The 18576-nt window shown below is 40.8% G+C and overlaps 1 protein-coding gene across 2 annotated transcripts; it reads right to left on the reverse strand.

Moving 5' to 3' along the window:
* Positions 1-3828: 3828 nt before the first annotated feature.
* ACADSB (acyl-CoA dehydrogenase short/branched chain) lies at positions 3829-18537 on the reverse strand. 2 transcript variants are annotated; one of them, XM_063405143.1, is made up of 11 exons: positions 18409-18537; positions 14233-14392; positions 13859-13959; positions 13186-13392; positions 12571-12741; positions 11970-12095; positions 11519-11611; positions 9383-9472; positions 7763-7900; positions 6872-6971; positions 3829-6210 (listed from the first exon to the last, which is right to left on the reverse strand). In XM_063405143.1, the coding sequence occupies exons 1-11, from the start codon at positions 18451-18453 to the stop codon at positions 6140-6142; spliced, it is 1302 nt and encodes a 433-aa protein (XP_063261213.1). In that variant the 5' UTR covers positions 18454-18537; the 3' UTR covers positions 3829-6139. The 2 variants fall into 2 exon arrangements, with proteins under 2 accessions (XP_063261213.1, XP_063261212.1); XM_063405142.1 differs by having other exon boundaries at positions 14233-14395; positions 18409-18508.
* Positions 18538-18576: the final 39 nt, after the last annotated feature.

The following is an 18576-nucleotide window of genomic DNA, read 5'->3' on the forward strand; positions in this document are numbered from 1 at the left end:
AAGAAAGAAAGGAAAAAATAAAGTCCTCCTTAACCTTTCTGAATAATGATCCAGAAGATATCCTAGGGACACCTACTATAGATGCACTTTTCAAATTAAAGGGCTTTATTCTACATTAATTTCTTATGCAAGTTTTAAACGAGCTCAACATATGATTCAGGTCTTTAAAGGCTCCAGGGCTCTCTAGGATTAATTCACTGTTCTTTTCACACATGAATTAATTGTTTTGTGTTCTCAAAAACAGCAAACAGCACATAAATCAACCAGTTTGGAAAAGGCACAAGGCTGGTGCCTTTTGCAAAGCACTGAAGTTTACTCTTTACACTCCATTATTATAAGATGCAACTTTTAAAGGAAAAGCTGGAAAAGTAGGACATATGTTCTTAATTCTAAGTGGATTTCTTGAATGCATAACTCATTTCAGCAATCTGATTCCTTGAAAGACCAAAGTTGTGGAGCACTGAAAAGCCGTTCTTCCAGCATGCTGATTGTATTTTTCCCAATTAATAAATCAATTACACATCACTAATATATCTGCAAACATTCCCACATAAAAAGAGCTGGTTGTGAGGGGGTTTTTTACTCTCTTTTTGCTTTAAGCTTTGGCAGAGTGAGATTTGCAGATGGAAAAATGTGAAAATCTAAAGATGTGAGCGCAGAGCCCAGTGAAGGCTGTGGGCTCCCCCAGACACTCCCTGCTGAGCACACACACAGCAAGCCCATTTAAAAAATCCAAAATCTAATCCTGATTTTATTGCAGGCTGTATCCCAGGCTAAGTGGGGGAAGTGTCTGTCCCCCCCTAGCTTTGCCCTATGCTGACAGCAAGGGCAGGGCAGCACTGCTGCCAAGTCGCTGTTTCAGATCGGGGCTGAGCCACGATTTTGGAGGAAAATCCCCCAATTCAGGGTCTCAGCCAGCACCAACCAAAGCAGGTGACACCTGCAGCAAGGGGACAAGTTTAAGGTACCAGCACTCCCAGCAGGACAGGTACGGAGGGGGTGGTGGCAGGAATTGTGCTCCCTCCTCAGCAGGGATGTTCCAGCCCACTCCCAGCTCAAGGTAAGAGAAAAATCTGCAGCCAGAACCCAGCTGCCCACGACTCCAAAAATAACTGTTTCTCCCTCTGCTCTTCCCAGAAATAGAATCTGAAACCACAGCATCTTGGCCAAATTGGAATTTGCATAGTTCTGCGAAGCATTTCCTTCAGTTAGGAATGATTTAATTATTCTTCACTTCCTCTTCTAGAAATCATTCCTGGATAATGAGGTTAGCATAGAGCAGATATGTTTCAGTCAAGGAATAGATGTAATTTAGTGCCAGAAGGCTTTTACAGTTGGAAGAAAAAAAAAAAAAAAGGATTTTTGGACACTTCTAAATAGAAGCAGCAGGATAGGGAAGGTTTGCTATTAAATTAGAACAGTCTGAGACACCAGACCTCGGGTGCTTCAAGCCACTGCTGTGTCAGCCCCTGAAGGATCAGAGCACAATCAGCACTCCCCTGCAGCCCAGATTCTTAAACAAGGGTTACAAGGCACATTTTAAATAATTATTAAATAATGGCAAGCTGCATTACTGCCAGGGAATTGTTTATCTCTGCAAATTGGATCACTGAAGTCAAAGCACAGTAGAGTTAAAATCCTCCCAGCATTAAATGGAGGATCTGGTGCTGCCCTTTCCTTTGGTCCTTGGAAACTGTGAATCCTGCAGGGCACTCAAATGGTTTTTGTGACAAACATCCTGTTGAATCCAGCTTTCATTTCTCAAGCAACAGTCAAAATAACCTGCCTTATCAATCAAACATAGGCACTGCTGCAATTAAACCCAGAAAATGACTTTCCTTCTAAAGCCTGGTTGGACAGACACTGAGAGGAGCAACTCTGTCTTCAGCAGCTCCACTGACCAAACAAGTTCTTTGCATCTTTTCATTATTTAACTATGCTTCCAGAACCTTAACTTTTATTTTTTAAATTATTCCTGGATTATTTTTACATCAGTTTAGCAAATTTCTTCTACAGAAAACCAGAAAGTGTCCAGAGAAGCTAATGCCAAACATGTAATTATCATGTCTCTGGGTATGATCTAAACAAAAGCAGAAAACATCAGTAACACAGTATTAAATTAAACCTGCTCTGCTTATACTGAAAAATTTGCATTTAATTTGCATATTTAGGATGCAAAATAGGGAACAGAAGAATTTTACAGTGTCCTTGAAAATAATGCAGGCCAAAAGCATCCAAGACACTTGTGGCAAACTCAATGTGATGAGAAGGATGATCAGAAAATGATCCTGTTCCACTGAGGGCTGGGTCATTGCTTCAGACTTGGCTGAATTCTGCTGACTGAAGGCAGCAAACAGCCCCTCTTTAGCCTGACTAAAAAAGTCACTAAAAACTTGATTTTAGGTTTGCCCACATCCTCCAGTGTTAGCAGCTCCAGTTACTGAGAGAGAGAATGGTTTCAGAAAGATGTAAATCCAAATGATCATGAAAGACAAAATATATAAAAATGCTATTACTGTCTAGTGAGACTGCACATATTTTTGATTTATATTTCTAAATATTTCACCAGGAAAAAATGTTACAGTGTACACTGCATGTTCCTCTGAACATTAAACAAGCTATTAGGGAACACATTGGTTATTTCTAGTTCTCCTGAATGCATTCTGGGGCTGAGGAAAAGCATTTCTTCAGCTTTTGTGTATCCAGTACCAGCTCAGGGAAGTCAGACAGCTGCTTTCAAAGCAGACTGGGCTTCCAGTTGAGTTTAGCTTGGTAGAAGAACTTGAAATGTGTCTCTCACTGAAAGATTTTCAAGTGGAAATGCAATAACATGTTAATTAGAAAAGTCTTTATGTAGCAAAAGACTCCCAAAGAACAACAACTCTGTGGTTCATGTAAGCCTTTTCCAACACAATCTTTACATGGGGAAAAGAAAATATGAAAGAAAGAACAACAGCATAGAAAAGATGATATAAAATATTGTATTTGAGTATTTCCCACATTGTGATTAAACCCTTCTGTGGAAATCTGCCTTGATCACCAACCAGAGCAGAACTAGAGAGACCTGACATGACACAGTCATTCTCTCCTGATACAAAACCTGCAAGGTCTGGGAACAAGTTTAAATGACAGATTATTAGAGAATCATGAACTGATAGACAATATTAGCATTGTGTCAAGTCAAAAACAAAATTCAGGCACTTTTTAATACATTCTCAATACAGGTCTTTTTTCTAACCAGGGAAGCTCATATGCAACATTGGATACTGAAGCTGTTGTTCCAGGACAACAGACTGGATGAACTAAGGGCAAAAAAAGGAAAAAAAATCACTAATAAAATAGATATAGAGTATCTAAAGCAGCTTAAAGGCCCAGAAAGCCTCTCAGCATTGCCCACACCAGCTCTGCAGCCTGTGCCCACAGTGCCAAATGTAGAAATGGCACTCCAAAATGCCTGTCCCAAACTAGAGCTAGGGCTGGTGAGCACAGGCAGCTCTAAAGAGCCCTGGACAGCAGCACAGCCCTTCTCACTCCTACCCAAACCCTGAGTTCAGAGCAGCAATGGAATCAGAATTGAGGGGAGCAAATAATGCCAGGTTGGACAGGGTTTAGAACAGCCTGGGACAGTGGAAGGTGCCCCTGCCCATGGCAGGGGTGGGATTTAATGTCCCTTCAACCCAAACAATTTTGTGACTCTCTAAGTTAACTCTCCCCAGAATCAGTGACCAGAGTAGCCAATGCTCTCTCCACAGGTACCTGAACTCTTAAAACAAAGAGGAAGGTTACTCAGGGGTTGTGATTGATTTGTGCACATATTCCTCCACAGAATTTTGTATACAAATACAATACATGATTTATTTCTTTCAAAACTGCATACAAAATACAACATACATAACAAAGACATGACATATTTACAGCTGTAACATTAGTTAGAGGCTTGACCTTGCTTTACTGAGAAAAAAGGCTCATCAGCTAGTGTTGAATAGCTGACAAAGATGTTCAGGTTGTTTCCTGGACTCAGGCATCCCATCTCAGACTGTGAGGAATCACATTAATCTCAGTTTTTCCCTGGTTACTTTTTCAAATGGATACCTGGCACAGCTCTACACAAAGAGAGAGTCTTTTTACATAATCCTGGAGATGCAGCTCTTAGCAGTCCTTCAAAGAGCTCTGCACTTTCCTCCACAAAGGGTTTGCTTCTGGCACTGTATTGAATCCGTTAAGTATTGCCAGGCCTCAGTCTCACACAAAACTGCAACGCCAAGCTGGGAGTGTCTCAAACCAGGAGACCACAGAAAAACCAAACCCTGTTTTCTGTGGACACTCACGTGAGGAAAGCAGATTAAACCACAGCAGCCAAGGGCTGCCTCACCTTGGCACAGCTCAGTAATCAATATTAACTCAAGCATTTTGCAGTGTGGTTATGATTATTTTAGATTCACAGACAGGCTGTGTTGAGTAGAATAATTGTAGTTAAATGTTGTAGTGTTTGTAGTCTTAATTCTAATCTAAATTTCCCCAGCTGTTTCAATTCAGCTGAAAGAAAGACTGCTAACAAATCTGAAATGTATAAATAATGATAATGATTAATAATAACATTGCTAGTAGAAAACTTCAGAAACCATCTAGGCTAACTTCCTACTCTTGTATTTTTGAAAACCTCAAAGCTCTTGATTAAACTGATATGGGAGGGGCTTTTTAACTGGCATAAAGATAATCACCACCAGTAATTCTTTGCCCATTGACAGGCAAAGCGTGTATATAGAGGGATTAATTTACTAAAGCAGTTACTTCCCTTTGAAGCCAGAGAACTTTTTAATAGTGCTTTTCATCCTTGCTTGTTTCTTTGTCTAAGGCACTGCTTGTTTTACAAATCCCACTTGTTAAGTGTCACTTGCCCTGGCTTTGCTAGGAAATCCTCTGGGAGTCTCAGCCTACAAGGTTCTAAGCTCCACTCAGAGTGAATCATCAGTGAAAGGCAAGCTTTAAAAATGAGATTCTTCTAAGTCAGCCAAAACCAGAAAACCAATCCTTCCCTCCCCAAAACACTTGAAACAGATTGCCAATTACAGCAATTAGGATGATTTTTCATATATTAAGCTTCCTGTCTCTTGATTATTAGTTAATTAGCTCTCCAGCACTGAAGAGGTTTCTGCTGTAAATAAAATGTCTAATTTCAGAGTAAACAGAGACAAATAAAAAAATCAAATACTTCCCAACCCCCTGCCCTTTCTTCTCTCTTCAAAAAGGGAAAAAGTGTGCTAGAGAACTACTAACTTCCAGGAGCAAGGAATTCTAGGCTGCAAATTAACAGTGCCTCCCTTTAAAGTTTGTAAAATGCATTGAGTGTGGAAAGGCCACTGTGAGGTAGTATCACAGCACTCCCATTACCCAGCTTGTATCTGTCCTTTTGCAGAACTACTAGGGCTTTTTTAACCCCATTTCAGAAAGATTTCAACTCAACCTTTTATGAAAGGAGAACTATAAATAGGCTCTTAGATTAAACCCCTTAACAGCTGAGAAGGCTGGAAAGGGAGGTGGATATTATCCACTTTGTACTTTCAGGAGTACAAATTGGGGCTGCGAGGGCTTAATTACAAAGATATCCTTAAGAACACACTGAGGGCTGCTGTAAAAATGACTCCAATTACAGCAGCTCCACAGCCATCACTCCACCTGGGTGAGAGGAAACCACCACGTCCCTCTCTTTGCTCCCCACAGTAATGCAGGCAGCACAGCCCAACTGCAGCTCCACTGCACACACCAGCTCTGCTGCACGTGCACAGTCCCCTCTCCCAGGTGGATCAGCAGAAATGCCAGGGATTTGATTCCTTTGTTTCCACTTGGAAATCTCCAAGTGGAGATGAACTGCTGGCATGACCTAAGGGAGCTAAATCCAGCGCTTGGAAGTGTCTCAGGCAGAAAGAAGTTTGGATTTGAATGTGGAATTCATGATTTTACATGAATGACTCACTCTCCTGAAATGGGGAATTCATGGTTTTCCCTATGATTTCACTGTGATTATGTATTCTTATTTATGATGTCATCAATGCCTTCTGTAATTACAAATAAGTGGGTAATTCACAATCAGTGTGCAGGGAAATAATTTTCATACAGCATCAAGAAAGTCCTTATGGTTTCAGTACTCCTGTGCTAAGAATTTTGCAATTGTGCTCAGCTGGATATTTGAAGTTCCTTCATATATTGTACCTGAAATCAGAAGAAAACAAATTAGTAGACTCTAAACCCACAGTCAATTTATGAAGAGAGACCAAAATATCATCCTAAAGTCCAGTTACAACCTTTGCAATTATGAAATTAAGCTCTACTGTGCAAGTACTAGCACAGAATTATAATTATTTATATAATATCATAACCATCCATATTTTCTTATCTGTAACAATTAAAGCACTTTTCTGGTTGGCATCACATAATGCAAAGACATTTTCCTGAAAAGCAATTCTTAAATAGCCAACAAAAATGAAGAAGCTCCAAAAATTATTATAATAAAAGCCAAAGGGTAATATTATTAAAAATATCAAACTGTTGTGTCCAAGGATTATCCTGATAAACAAGAAAGCCTTGAAAAGAAAACTCCATGTGGATTCAGATCTTAAAGCCAATGAAGGTATTTTCAATTTTTTTTTTTTTAACACTGTTTGTGTCTGTATTTTTTGGTATCTAATGAAATATTTTAACTAGTCTTGTACGTACATACATTTATACCTAAAGTTTTACATCTGAGCCTTTAAATTAGTGTTGATACAGTCTCAAGGAAAAAAATATCCCGAGGAAAAAAGCCAGCCCCTCTTCCTCAACCTTTAATAGCACTAAAGCTGCAAGAGATACTTGGTAAGAAATTGCCACTCACCTATCTTGCAGTCACGGTAGTACTTCTCTATTGGGTAATTTTTGGTGAACCCAACACCTCCCATCCATTCAATACATTTACTGGTTGTCAGTGTTGCAACCTGTGAAGAATTCCAGAGTTACAGGATTCAACTTCATGACAGTGGTGGTAAAACTTGTACTTTTTAGCTACTTAATAACAAAACAGGGAATGAAGCAGCAACTAGAACAGGAGGGAAGAAGGATGGGTAATTTGGTATTCATCTTCAGCAAGCCATTTTAGAATAAAAATGACATAAATCAGAGGACATCAAGAGTTCACTATTTGTTACAGCAATAGTTTCTGTGCTGCTCTGTGTAAAAGACCAGCAGTGATATGCAAGACAGCAATTGCAAAGAGGGAGAAGTCATCCAGTTCTGAGTCATTTTACAACTCACAGATGTGACCAGCAGAGCTGAAATGGTCACAAATGAACTCTTTACAGTGTCATTTCTCATACCACAATAAGATTTCTGAGAAAATTAAATCTTTCTAGATAAGTGAAACTATTAATTCACTTTCCTCTTCTAGTGTCGTTGGTTGGTTTTAAAAATTTTATTTAGGGGCATGAGCAGCTTATTCTTTGGTGACTTAATTTAGATTCTGTGCATAGACTGAGAAACACTGAATGGCTTGGAGGGGATCTTAAAGCTCATCTCATTCCAACTCCTCTGCCATGGGCAGGGACACCTCCCACTAGCCCAGGCTGCTCCAAGTCCCATCTGACTTGGCTTTGGACACCTCCAGGCGTGTGACATCCAAAAGCACATCCAGAGATTTCACAGCAACAACGGATTACAGGTTACACACTGGGTAACAGCAGGAGCTTCAGCAGCAGTGGATGAAGGCCTGGAGTGAGGGAGCTGCAGGTACCTCAGCAGTGAAGTACTTGGCCATGCTGGCCTCCTTGATGGCCGGCCTGCCCGCCTCCGCCAGCCGCGCCGCGTTGTAGGTCAGCAGCCGCGCCGCCTCCAGCTGCGTGGCCACCTGGGCAACCTGGTGCTGCATCCCCTGCAACAGCACCACAGCACTCACACAGGGCCACAGCAACAACCACTCTGCTCACCACAGAATGCACCCGCACTCTAAAATAAAAATATCAAATCCAGGCGGGAAGTGATTCTGTGTTCCTTCTGTGCTTATGGACAGAGGGTGGGAAAACTCCTGCGCTACTGAAGTGCTTTCAGGAACTGCAGCCCTATTTCCCCCTTTCTGTTCTTGATCCAGGAGCACTGGGGGTCTTTTGGCCTGACTGGCTGGACAGAGGGTTACCTATTTACACCCAGGAATATAAAGGAAAATTTGATCCCAGTCTTAACATCCTCCTCGGGATTACAAAGGCATGAGGAAGCCAGAGCTGCGTTTTCATTCTGCAGCTCCTCGAGACAAAAACAGGTCTGGTTCCCTAATGAGCTTAACCAAGGAAGGCTTGTAAACAAGCTTTTGTTTCTTGAATAAAGTGGAGAACTAGCAAGGTGACAACTCCTTTCCTTGTCCCAGAGGCACAGGAGAAGATTTAGAAGCAGCTTAAAGGCACAGAGGAGACGAATGAGGAATGGATTCAAGGGGAAGGCAAGAGGTGATGGAGCTCACATCTGAATGGTATTACAGAAGAATGGGTTTATTTAAGAACACCCAAATATTATGATCATGGAAAATGAACATTTAGTAGTCTAAAACACAATGAAATCTTTCATCTTATTAGAACATTAACACCGTTCCCTCAGATTTGCAGAAATATATAGGCAGGTCAAAATACCAAAATGATTTGGCAATTATAAATTCCATTTCCCATTCAAAAGACGTAGTTCCAATCATTTCCTAGGCATCTATGAGTGCTTCCTAAAATTTGCATAAATTATGAGCAGTGCTAATGTTCCTTCTCTTCAGCTGAGATATAGGTTTCTTTTAATAAGAAAATTACTATAGTAATTACAATTATGTATCTTCCTTATTAAACTATACATCATTTTTGCAACAAAGAGTCTTTCTCGCTGTAAGAAACAGATATTATAATGAAAACTAAATGTCTTTGTACAACACAGGAAATCTAATAATTCAATCAGTTTTCCTCATCTTTTTATCATTTCTAGTGTCTCCAAAAAAAAGCCCTTCCCCTACACTTCATGAAAGGGTATAAAAGCTGGAGTACATTCAGTATAGTGAGATATTAAAACCAGAAGGGAGTTCCATGTGTGTTATTTTCATAGAATGTCAATAAGCTAACAAACAAAAGGAATATGTCAATAATATTTTTAAGTTTTAGATTATTTGTGTGGCACTTGCAAAGGCACACAGCAGCGAATTGATGAATTTTATGTGGCAGATGAACGCTCGTCCAGATTTTTTTTGGAAAAATTCTTCTCAAATATTGAGGAGAGACAAGATGTGAAGTGGAACATGAATTATGCAAATCATAACACTAATTTTACTGTTTATTGTGGTCATTATTCTGTCTTGGAGGAAACATCCCACATGCCCATTAACAAGTACCTGGAAATCAAACACGCTTTTCCCAAACTGGACCCTCTCCTTTGTGTAGGGAACTGTACGGTCAAAACACCCCTGGGCCAGGCCTAACATCTGCAAGGAAAAACAAGGATGTGGTCAGAAAAAAAAAATAATTAATTGAATGAACCTAATGGAGATGATATAATTGGTCATCTTCTGGTCAGGGAGGTTGAAACCAGGAGAAAAGTTGTTTTCTTCCCACCTAGACATTGCTAAAACTTCTATACAGAATCTTAGGAGCCAGAATTTTACAGTTATCAGACAAAATGTGGTGAGTTATAATATATAAAAGTTTGAGGAACAAACACATTACATGCCCATTTCTTAACATAGGCAAGCATTTGTGAAAATACTGCCACTCATTTCTTGAAGAAAACTTATGGGTCAACTGTAATTGCAAAAATATAAAGTGTTTCTTGGAAAATTTGTAATTGCTTAAGAAAATTACTGTAAACTGAAGATCTTTAGATCTACATTACCCTATTAAAGCAAAAATAATCTGAATGATCAATCAAAACTATTTGCATAATCAAAATAATTTCTCATTTTCTTGAGGACACCAGACTGAATTGCCAGAATTAGCAATTTATTTCAGAAGTTAGAAACTTAGTGGAGTGGAAGGAGAGATACATTTCTTGCACTACCTTCCAACTCTGCAGAACAATTGTGGAAAAATTTAGCTCAATTTTGTCTTTCCACAAAGACAGAAGCAGTAAAGTGTCACATCAGGCAGCTTAGAAAAACTACTTTTAATAATGTACAACAGAAAAAAATGATACATAAGGAAACAATAAAAGAAAATATTGCAATCTGCTGCTAATCAGCCTCATTATCAGATTTGTCAAATTATAAGAACCAAGTACATCAACTTCAGCACCTGTAATAATATTGCAGCTGCCTTGCACTAAAACCATCTGAAACTGTTTTCAAAGCCACAATTACATTTTATAAGATCTTCATTATCTTTAAAATGATTACTACTGCAAAACTAAACTCAGTACCACAGGGCTTTAGAGCTGCTGTTCTTGTCAAGTCCATTTCTCTTAATTTGAAGGTGCCAAGAAAGCAGTAACTAAGATATAACAACTACCTGACCTTAACTTTTAATTAAGGTGTAACTTGGAGTAATTAAGAGTAAAATCCAGACCATGTATTTTACTGCCAGAGCCTTTATATTATTTATATCTCTGGGAACAATGGGGCCCACAGCTCTTTTTAAATGCCATATCAGACAAAGTTTAATCAGAGGTAATCTTTAGAAATGATGGAAAAGCCAGCCCAATTATCAGTACAGTGTACTGCCATGTGGAAAATCTCAGTTTCATGAACACAGCCTCTTCTGGTCTGTCTGCAAACCAGGGCAAAGGATAAAGAAGATTTGTAGTACAGAAATATTGCACAGCAAAGTGCAATAAACAAAGAAAAGATTACTTTCAAAAGTAAATTAAAAATCTGAAAACTTAGCACAAGTAATTTTATTCTGTGGCTGAACCTGATTTCCACTGAGATCAGCAGCATTCTGAAATCCAAATTGACTTTACAGCAAAATACAGCATTTTGAAATAACTCCAAGGTCAGTAAATACTTTCCCCTAAGATCTCATACAGTGCAATTTTCAAACACAACAATAAACTGGAACAGTTGTGCTAGAGCAAATCACATTTATTTTAAAAATAAGTTGACTTTTAAAAATAAGTTGTTGGGAAAACATCAGTTAACACCAGGTTACATTTGCCAGCCCCATGCCATCCCAGCTGGAAGCACTAATATTATACATTTCAGTGTGTTGAATTTTCCAAAGTTAGTTTTCCCTGTAAAATCAATTTTCATAGTGGAAGACAAGAACATGGACATAATTCAGTAGCAATAAGTTAACAACCAAAGACGAGCTAATTGCCACTGAATGCTTTTTAAGTCTTTTGCTTATGTCACCACAGGAGAATTTCCCCACTGGCGTTGCTCCCACCTTCACTGTAACTTTGCTACGGGAACAGTGACATCTAGTGGCACTCGAGCTTTTAATAAAGTATTTTCTACACAGCTTTAGATATTCCACAAATTTCAGTCCAAACTCCAATTCTATCCTGGCTGAGCTCAGCAATGAACCACATCACCCACCTGTGCAGCAATCCCTATCCTGCCAGTATTGAGCATTCCAATGGCATACTTGTAGCCTTGTCCGACTTGGCCCAGGATATTGCTCTCAGGAACCTAAAAAATAAAACCACTCAATTATTGTTCTATTCTGCTTTGCAACTCCTAAAAGAGTTCACAACATTTATCAACTGTTCCTCATAAGTGAAGGCATAAAACAAACCATAATTTGGTCCCTAGGATACCTGATCAGAGCATTCCCAGATTCACATGGCTATAAACTGAGAAAATCTACATCAAAATTTAAGAAATCCAACTCCTCTCCAGACTTCTGTGGGAGGAAAATGTTAAAATATGCCCAACAATCAGTGAGTCCAAGGGAAAAAAATAGGGAGTTTAGTTAATATTCTTTCCTTACGTGTGGTCAGGTTGGAGTTGCACACAACTGATGCCTCAAGAGCTGAACTTACAATACCTTCACGTTGTCAAACGTGACTGGGCAGGTGGAACATGCTCTGATTCCCAGCTTGTCCTCCTTCTTCCCCACCTGCAGCCCCTCTGTGTTGCGATCCACTATGAAGCATGTAATTCCTCTGTAGCCCTGGGGGGAATTAAAAATAATCAAAAACTGGTTTTCATACTACTATCCCTCAAAATTTAGTGCCTACATCCAGACTGGGGATAAAGCTGATTCTTGCATATTCAGCTATGTAAGTTTTTAACTGGAAATATTTTACTGTAGAAGACTTTTTAGTTTTCCATTTTGCCTTTTAACAACAGAAACTTGCCAGCTAAGTCAGAAAGGCTGGAAAAACATAAGACTCCAAGTCCTGTTACTCAGAACACCACCAGTGCTGTGCTCTTCATCTAAGCAACCATGATCCTGACATTTTTATTTTCCCTGGTTGAAGGAATTCATTAAATTGCTCACCAGGTTCTCAAGTTTTGCTGGGAAATATTTTTAAAGGCAGCTAGGAAAAGGTGCACAGAGTATAACATCAGATTATTAAAATAAAATCCACAGTTTCCTAGATCAGCAGCTGTCAGTGACATGCAAGAATTCTGCAGCAGCTTACCAAGGATGGGTCTGTATTTGCCATGACAAAGAAAACTCCTGCATCTTCTGCTAGGCTAATCCACATCTTTGAGCCATTGATAATGTAGTAGTCTCCTTTCTTTTCAGCTCGAGTCTTCAGGGAAAAAGCATCACTGCCAGACCCAGCCTCTGAAAGACAGAAACTCCCTAGCTGTCAAGGGAAGGGAAAAGGCCAATTTAGTTTTCACTAATATAAAGAAATCCTACAAGGAAAATACTTATAAGCCAGCACAGGTCTCTTAAATTCAAACATTTTAACCTATTGCATTAAAGTAACTGAATTTCAGCTATGGAGATTAAGAATAGAAACACTGTGTAATTACACATCTCTCAAAGTCAACTGCTTTACAGTTCTTTTCCACAGTAAATTAAATTTTAATGAAACTAATAAGTGCCTTTCTACTTTTACCTCTCAGCTACTGATGACAGGATGTATCTATATCCCCCCAGATCTCAGCTCTAACCAGTGTTTCAAAGTTCACACACATTTTCCAGAGCTGCAGACACACATTAGTCACTGAACAAAAAATTCCCACTAACATTACTGAACAATAATATAATTCTAATAGTTCAGTAAAGTAAAACTTGGACTCACTGTATCTTTAGACACCCTGGGCAGGTAAGTTCTCTTTTGTTCTTCTGTTCCATAGGTGGTAAACAACTTATTTGTTAGAGTGTTTTGGAGTTCACACACAAGAGCCACGGCTGCATCAACTTTGGCCAGTTCTTCCACTGCCAATATGATTGAGAAAAATGAAGCTCCAGTTCCTCCATATTCTTCCCCAAGCTCAATACTCATCAGCTGAAATGGTAAAGGTTCAAATACATAAATTTGTTGGTCCTGACAGCTGGAAAGGCTAAAATTGAATCAGGATTTTGGCAATGTAAGTCCTCATGGCTGCCCAGTAAGGCACAGAGGACTCCTGGTTCTCTTCTCCATCAACACTTGGAGTCATGGCCTTTCCAACATCCAATTATGCTCATCCAACTAAAAAAAACAGTGAGGGAGGGAAGACAAGGGACTAAAAGATAAGGTGAAGTATGTGGTATGGGGGAGATGGAAAAAAAATTACAGCAAAAGATGGAGAGTGATAATGCTGTAAAGAAAGTTGTCATGAGATTGACAACTCCAAAAGTTTTAATGATTCATTAGTTCATTTCAATTATATCCCTCAATCTTTTCATCTAAAAATCTGAACAAGGCACAGTTAGAGATTCATAAAATGCTGTTGCTTTCCAAATAAAAGATTAGGCAAAAGTGTGCAGACCCCTTGTTCAAACAATCCCTGTACGATGGAGTCTTCCATTTTCGCGCTCTCATCCATTTTCTGCACGAAAGGTGCAACTCGTTCCTGGGCAAATTTGGTCACTGTAATGAAGAGAAGAAAGAAAACCTGTCAATATTCCAATATCTCCTTGGGGATCAATATAACAGGAACGTGGTGCCTCTGACAGGTCATGCATGTGTTCTGACTCTCCCAGAAAAGTAAGTGGCCCAAGCAACACAAGGTGTAAATCACAACTCCCCCCCAAAAAAATCTCAACATTTGACTAGAAATAAATAATCAAAATAAAATTTTAAGCTAAAATATCCCTTTTATTTGAAGCATTTTTGAATTTTAGCTCCAGAGATAATAGCTACCCATGTCTTTCAGCATGGCCTCCTCTTCGGTGAATGTCTGAAGTGGAGCACAGACAAGTCCATCACTGGCTAGGTTTGGCTTGAGCTCTGATTTGGAGGAGCTAAAAACACAGGGAGAGACCCTCCAGGGAGCCAGGTGTGCTGGCATGTGTCTTCTCAGCTGTTGGAAACAAATACAGAAAGGGGAAACAGTTAGATTTGTATGCAGACAGCAATATATAACTTTACTCGGGGCTTTTATTCACTAAATTATTAGGAAATATAACTTACATCTAATGTTTAACTTGAAAGCTTTTGAGAAAATATAACCTCCCCCTCCCCTGTGTCCTAAAAGAAAATATCCTTTAATTACTTTTTTTAAAACACAAACCAGTTTTCTTTCTGGAAGTTTACTAACACAAGGTTATTCTACAAAGTCTGCACCAACATTTTTTTAGTCAATTTTAGTGTTTACAGCAAATAAACCCTGCTGATAGTATTTATTTTTGTAGATGATTTTGTAAGTCTACTGCAATATTCAGAGTAGTGACTGTATTCTTCAATAGAATTAATACTTTCATTAACAAATATGATAAAAGCAAATGTAAAATATACATAGAAAGACTTTCACAGGCCTGACAACTTTAATGACTAACTTTAACTTTCTCCCTGCTTTTCTAGGGACCAGCAACTCGTTTCTAAAGCAATCTGACAGCCCCTCATGTGAATTACTGGTATTCTGCTGTGAAAGGGACTAACTTTTAACTGCACTGGGGATTTCTGTATTCAAACTGAATTTTTATCCACCACTTAATGATTTTCAGAATGAGCACACATTTTGTAGACAAAGCCCTGGCATTTGAATGCTTCTGTACAGGTAATTTCTATCCAGTTAAAATCCCACAGTCAGCATGTTGATAGTGTAACTAATAATAAATGTGTCTTGTTTGGCTGATTTATTTTAAAAGCACGGGAAAGAACTAAAACTAAACGATTTATGCTTATGCTCCCCATTTGTCCACAATATACAACAATGATTTCAAGAAGCATTGGTTATCCAACCAAAAGAGAAGAGGCTGAGCACTTAACTATGGGGAATAGTATTGGGAATAAGAGGAAAGACACAAAAATGAACAGAACAGTGGCTTTTGGGAGGAATCTACTCACAGTGATTGTTAGGACACAGATAATGTGACAGCTTTGTCCCTCAGACACCTAAAAACTTTAGTGTTCAAAGACTTAATTATTTCATAGCAGGCTTTAAAAAGGTAAGATTGGTATGAAGGCAAATATGCTTTCCAAACACAGAATAATTTCTTAGGATTTTAAAGGAAGTTGGCATAAAGGATCTGGCTCAAAAGGTAATGGGCCAGCAATAGCCAAAATGTATTCCTGAAAGGCAGCACAGTTTGAGTGTGTCTCAGAGTCAGCAGGACAGAACACTGGTTCTGCTCTGCTCTCACGGCTCCCCAGACCCAGCCCACTCACAGATCTGAGCTTTGCCACAGATTTGTCACTTTTGCCCTGTCGGTCCCAAGTGTGGAGACACCAATGTCTCACCAGGACAACTGCTGACAGAAACCCCCAGGAGAGACACAGCTGTGCCACAAAGGATATGAAAACACGTCTGCCAACACACTCATTCTTAACCCCAGAGTGAGGAACAGACTGGCTGTGCCCTAAGCAGGCGCCTGTTCAGCTCACAGAACACAAGGCAATTCCATAATGCACCTTGTGATAGCAGCATTCCTCAAAAAACAGCACAAACTCTGGGGTCAGGAAGTAAAAATTCCTTTGATCTTCTAATAATTCCCCCTCTTTCATGTTGGCTTTCAACACTTGTCATCTCCCTGGCTGAAGAACTGATGTAAAACACATCGATGAACTCTTCTGGAGACAAGAAGCAAAAGTCTGCTGTGATAAGGGAACTCTGGTTTTGGCACAAACAGCTGTGCATAAAATAAAACCCAACAACAACAAACAGTCAGAAGTGGTAATAGAGAAAATAAATGGTGACATAAAACAACTACTGGTGAGCAGGGCTAAATTATGAATACATTTGGATGGTCAGCAATAGCTGCAACACTTTTAAATTATAATGGAGTTACTGGAGTCACTGTGGGTCTTCACAAAATAAAGAAAACATTGCTTTAATAGAGATTAAACCCCAGGCAATGGTGTTGTGGAAGCAGTCAGCCAGGAATGGATTATTTGCAGAACATGCAGCTATGCTGGGGTCACCTGACACCCAGGTGTGCAAACATCCACCTGTACAAGCCTGCCCTTGGCAAGGCCCGAGAAGGAAAAACCTGAGTGTACACATGCACATCTCTATTTAACACCGTGCTGCCTCCTGAGCAGTGACAGGGCTACAAACCACCAACACCTCCTGTCCTTCCACTGCTTCATTTCCAAGTACAAAGAAAAGAATGTTTCCCCCCATGGTGGCATAAATAAGGCGAATCACTGGGAATATAAAGCATAAAATCATAGAGTAGATTGGGATGGAAGGGACATTAAAGCTCATCCAGTTCCACCCCCTGCCATGGCAGGGACACCTTCCACTGTCCCAGGCTGCTCCAAGCCCTATCCAAGCTGGCCTTGGGCACTTCTGGATCCAGGGGCAGTCAGAGATTGATTCTCTGGGCAACCTGTGCCAGGGCCTCAGCACCTCACAGCAATCTGGGATTTCCTCTCCTGAAACCAGCCCAGGCTTCCCCTCCTTCCCACCATCCCTGAGAGGGGCAGGGAAAGGTGTCCTGCCACAGCAGGAGGAACAAAGGTTCAGACATTTATCAACTGTGCTTTGGAAAGCACTTGTTGAGACACAATTGAAACAATGTTCCTAAAAAGATCTCCTTGAAAAGTTTTGGAACCAATGGGATGCATCCAAAGAATGGGATTAATGCTGGCAGCAGCCACACAAAGAGCAGCAGCTCACAGCTGTACCAGGGGAATAACAGCCCAGTGTGGAAACTGTGTTTTAGTTCAACATTTAGATTTAAAAACTAAATAAATAATCAAGTCACTACATTATTGTGTACCTTTTTTTTCTTGGAGGCCATGCAGTCTCACTAATTTCAGGCAGTTATTTAAAGAGCATGTGCATTACTTAAATCCTTGGATGCTGCTTCCCTGCCTTTTTTCCCTGCTTTTCTTGTGTAGGTAGTGATTTATGCTGCTGCAGGATTCAGACTGCTTGCCCTGCTAAACACATGCTTTTGAGAATTGGTTGCTGATAACATTGATTTTTCTGTTTATCTCAATTCTTACCTCCACCTCAGCTCTTTAAAAAGATCACTTCTCCTGGTTTCCTTCTGTTTGTTTTACAATCTAAAACGAGATTTTAATGCTGGACCTGGCAGCAGCATTAAGATACAAACAGGGAAAACCCAAAGCAATGCTTTCCTCAGCTCACTTTGCTTGCCTTGGTGACTTCCACTCCTGCATCCATCCCAGCTGGCTTCCACACAGCTCCTATTTCCCAGCAGAGAACTTCCCAATGGGAAGCTTGCCTTCATTTCTGGCGTTGGTTTTCTTTATTTCACTTTATTTCCAGAGCCACAACACACCCACGAGCTGCATGAGAAGGTGCCAGGCCAGCACACCTCACCGTGCACAGCCAAGGCATGTGTGGCAAAACCACGGGGTCTCTACATGTCCTGATCACACCTCCAGTGCCACACGTGTGCTTTGAAAAACAAGGAATACTCGGAATTGAAAGGGATCATCCACTGCAGCTCCTGGCCCCGCACAGACACCCCAACAATCCCACCTGGCATCCCTGTCCAAAGGCTCCTGGAGCTCTGGCAGCCCCGGGGCCGTGCCCATCCCCTGGGCAGTGCCAGCCCCCTCTGGGAAAGAACCTTTTGCTGATATAGAACTAAAGGGGACCTCAAAGCGCCTCCGCTGCCAGGGCGGTGCTGCCTCCTCACAACCATTTCGTAAGACTTACGAGAACTTTTCTTAGCACGAACTTACCCAACACCGCCCCTCCACACACAAACTCACAGGGCAGAGGGAGAAAAGGACTTTCCCCCACCACCCCTCACGCCTCGCAGAGCCGCCCGTACAGCCCGGGGCCAGAGACCCCCACCCAACACCAGCAGGCTCGGCAGCTGCAATAGCCCACTAGGACACGGCGCAGCTTGTCCTTGTCCCCGTCCCGCTCGCCCCTGTCCCGCCCTGAGGCGTCACCTTCGCGCAGCCCCTCAGCCAAGCTCCCGCCGCCGCCGCCGCCATTTCTGCGCCCGCCCCGTGACGTCACGACCACCGCCCGCGTGACGTCAGAACCACCGCCCGCGTGACGTCAGAGACAACGCCCCCCTCCTCCGCTCCCGCCGGCGCGCGCGGGTCTCGCGAGAC

The sequence above is a fragment of the Prinia subflava genome, chromosome 9 (assembly GCF_021018805.1).
Source record: "Prinia subflava isolate CZ2003 ecotype Zambia chromosome 9, Cam_Psub_1.2, whole genome shotgun sequence".
Lineage (NCBI taxonomy): Eukaryota > Metazoa > Chordata > Aves > Passeriformes > Cisticolidae > Prinia > Prinia subflava.

Bases quoted from the DNA above. Each gene is read 5' to 3' on its own strand.
- ACADSB (XM_063405142.1), bottom strand. From the start codon at position 18,453: ATGGCGGCGGCGGCGGCGGGAGCTTGGCTGAGGGGCTGCGCGAAG. The intron at 13,393-13,858 runs GTCTGCACACTT...TTACCATTTCAG, and splicing joins AGGGATTGTTTGAACAAGGG to CTGATGAGTATTGAGCTTGG. The intron at 6,972-7,762 runs GTACCTGCAGCT...AATTCTTCACAG, and splicing joins CCAAGTACTTCACTGCTGAG to GTTGCAACACTGACAACCAG.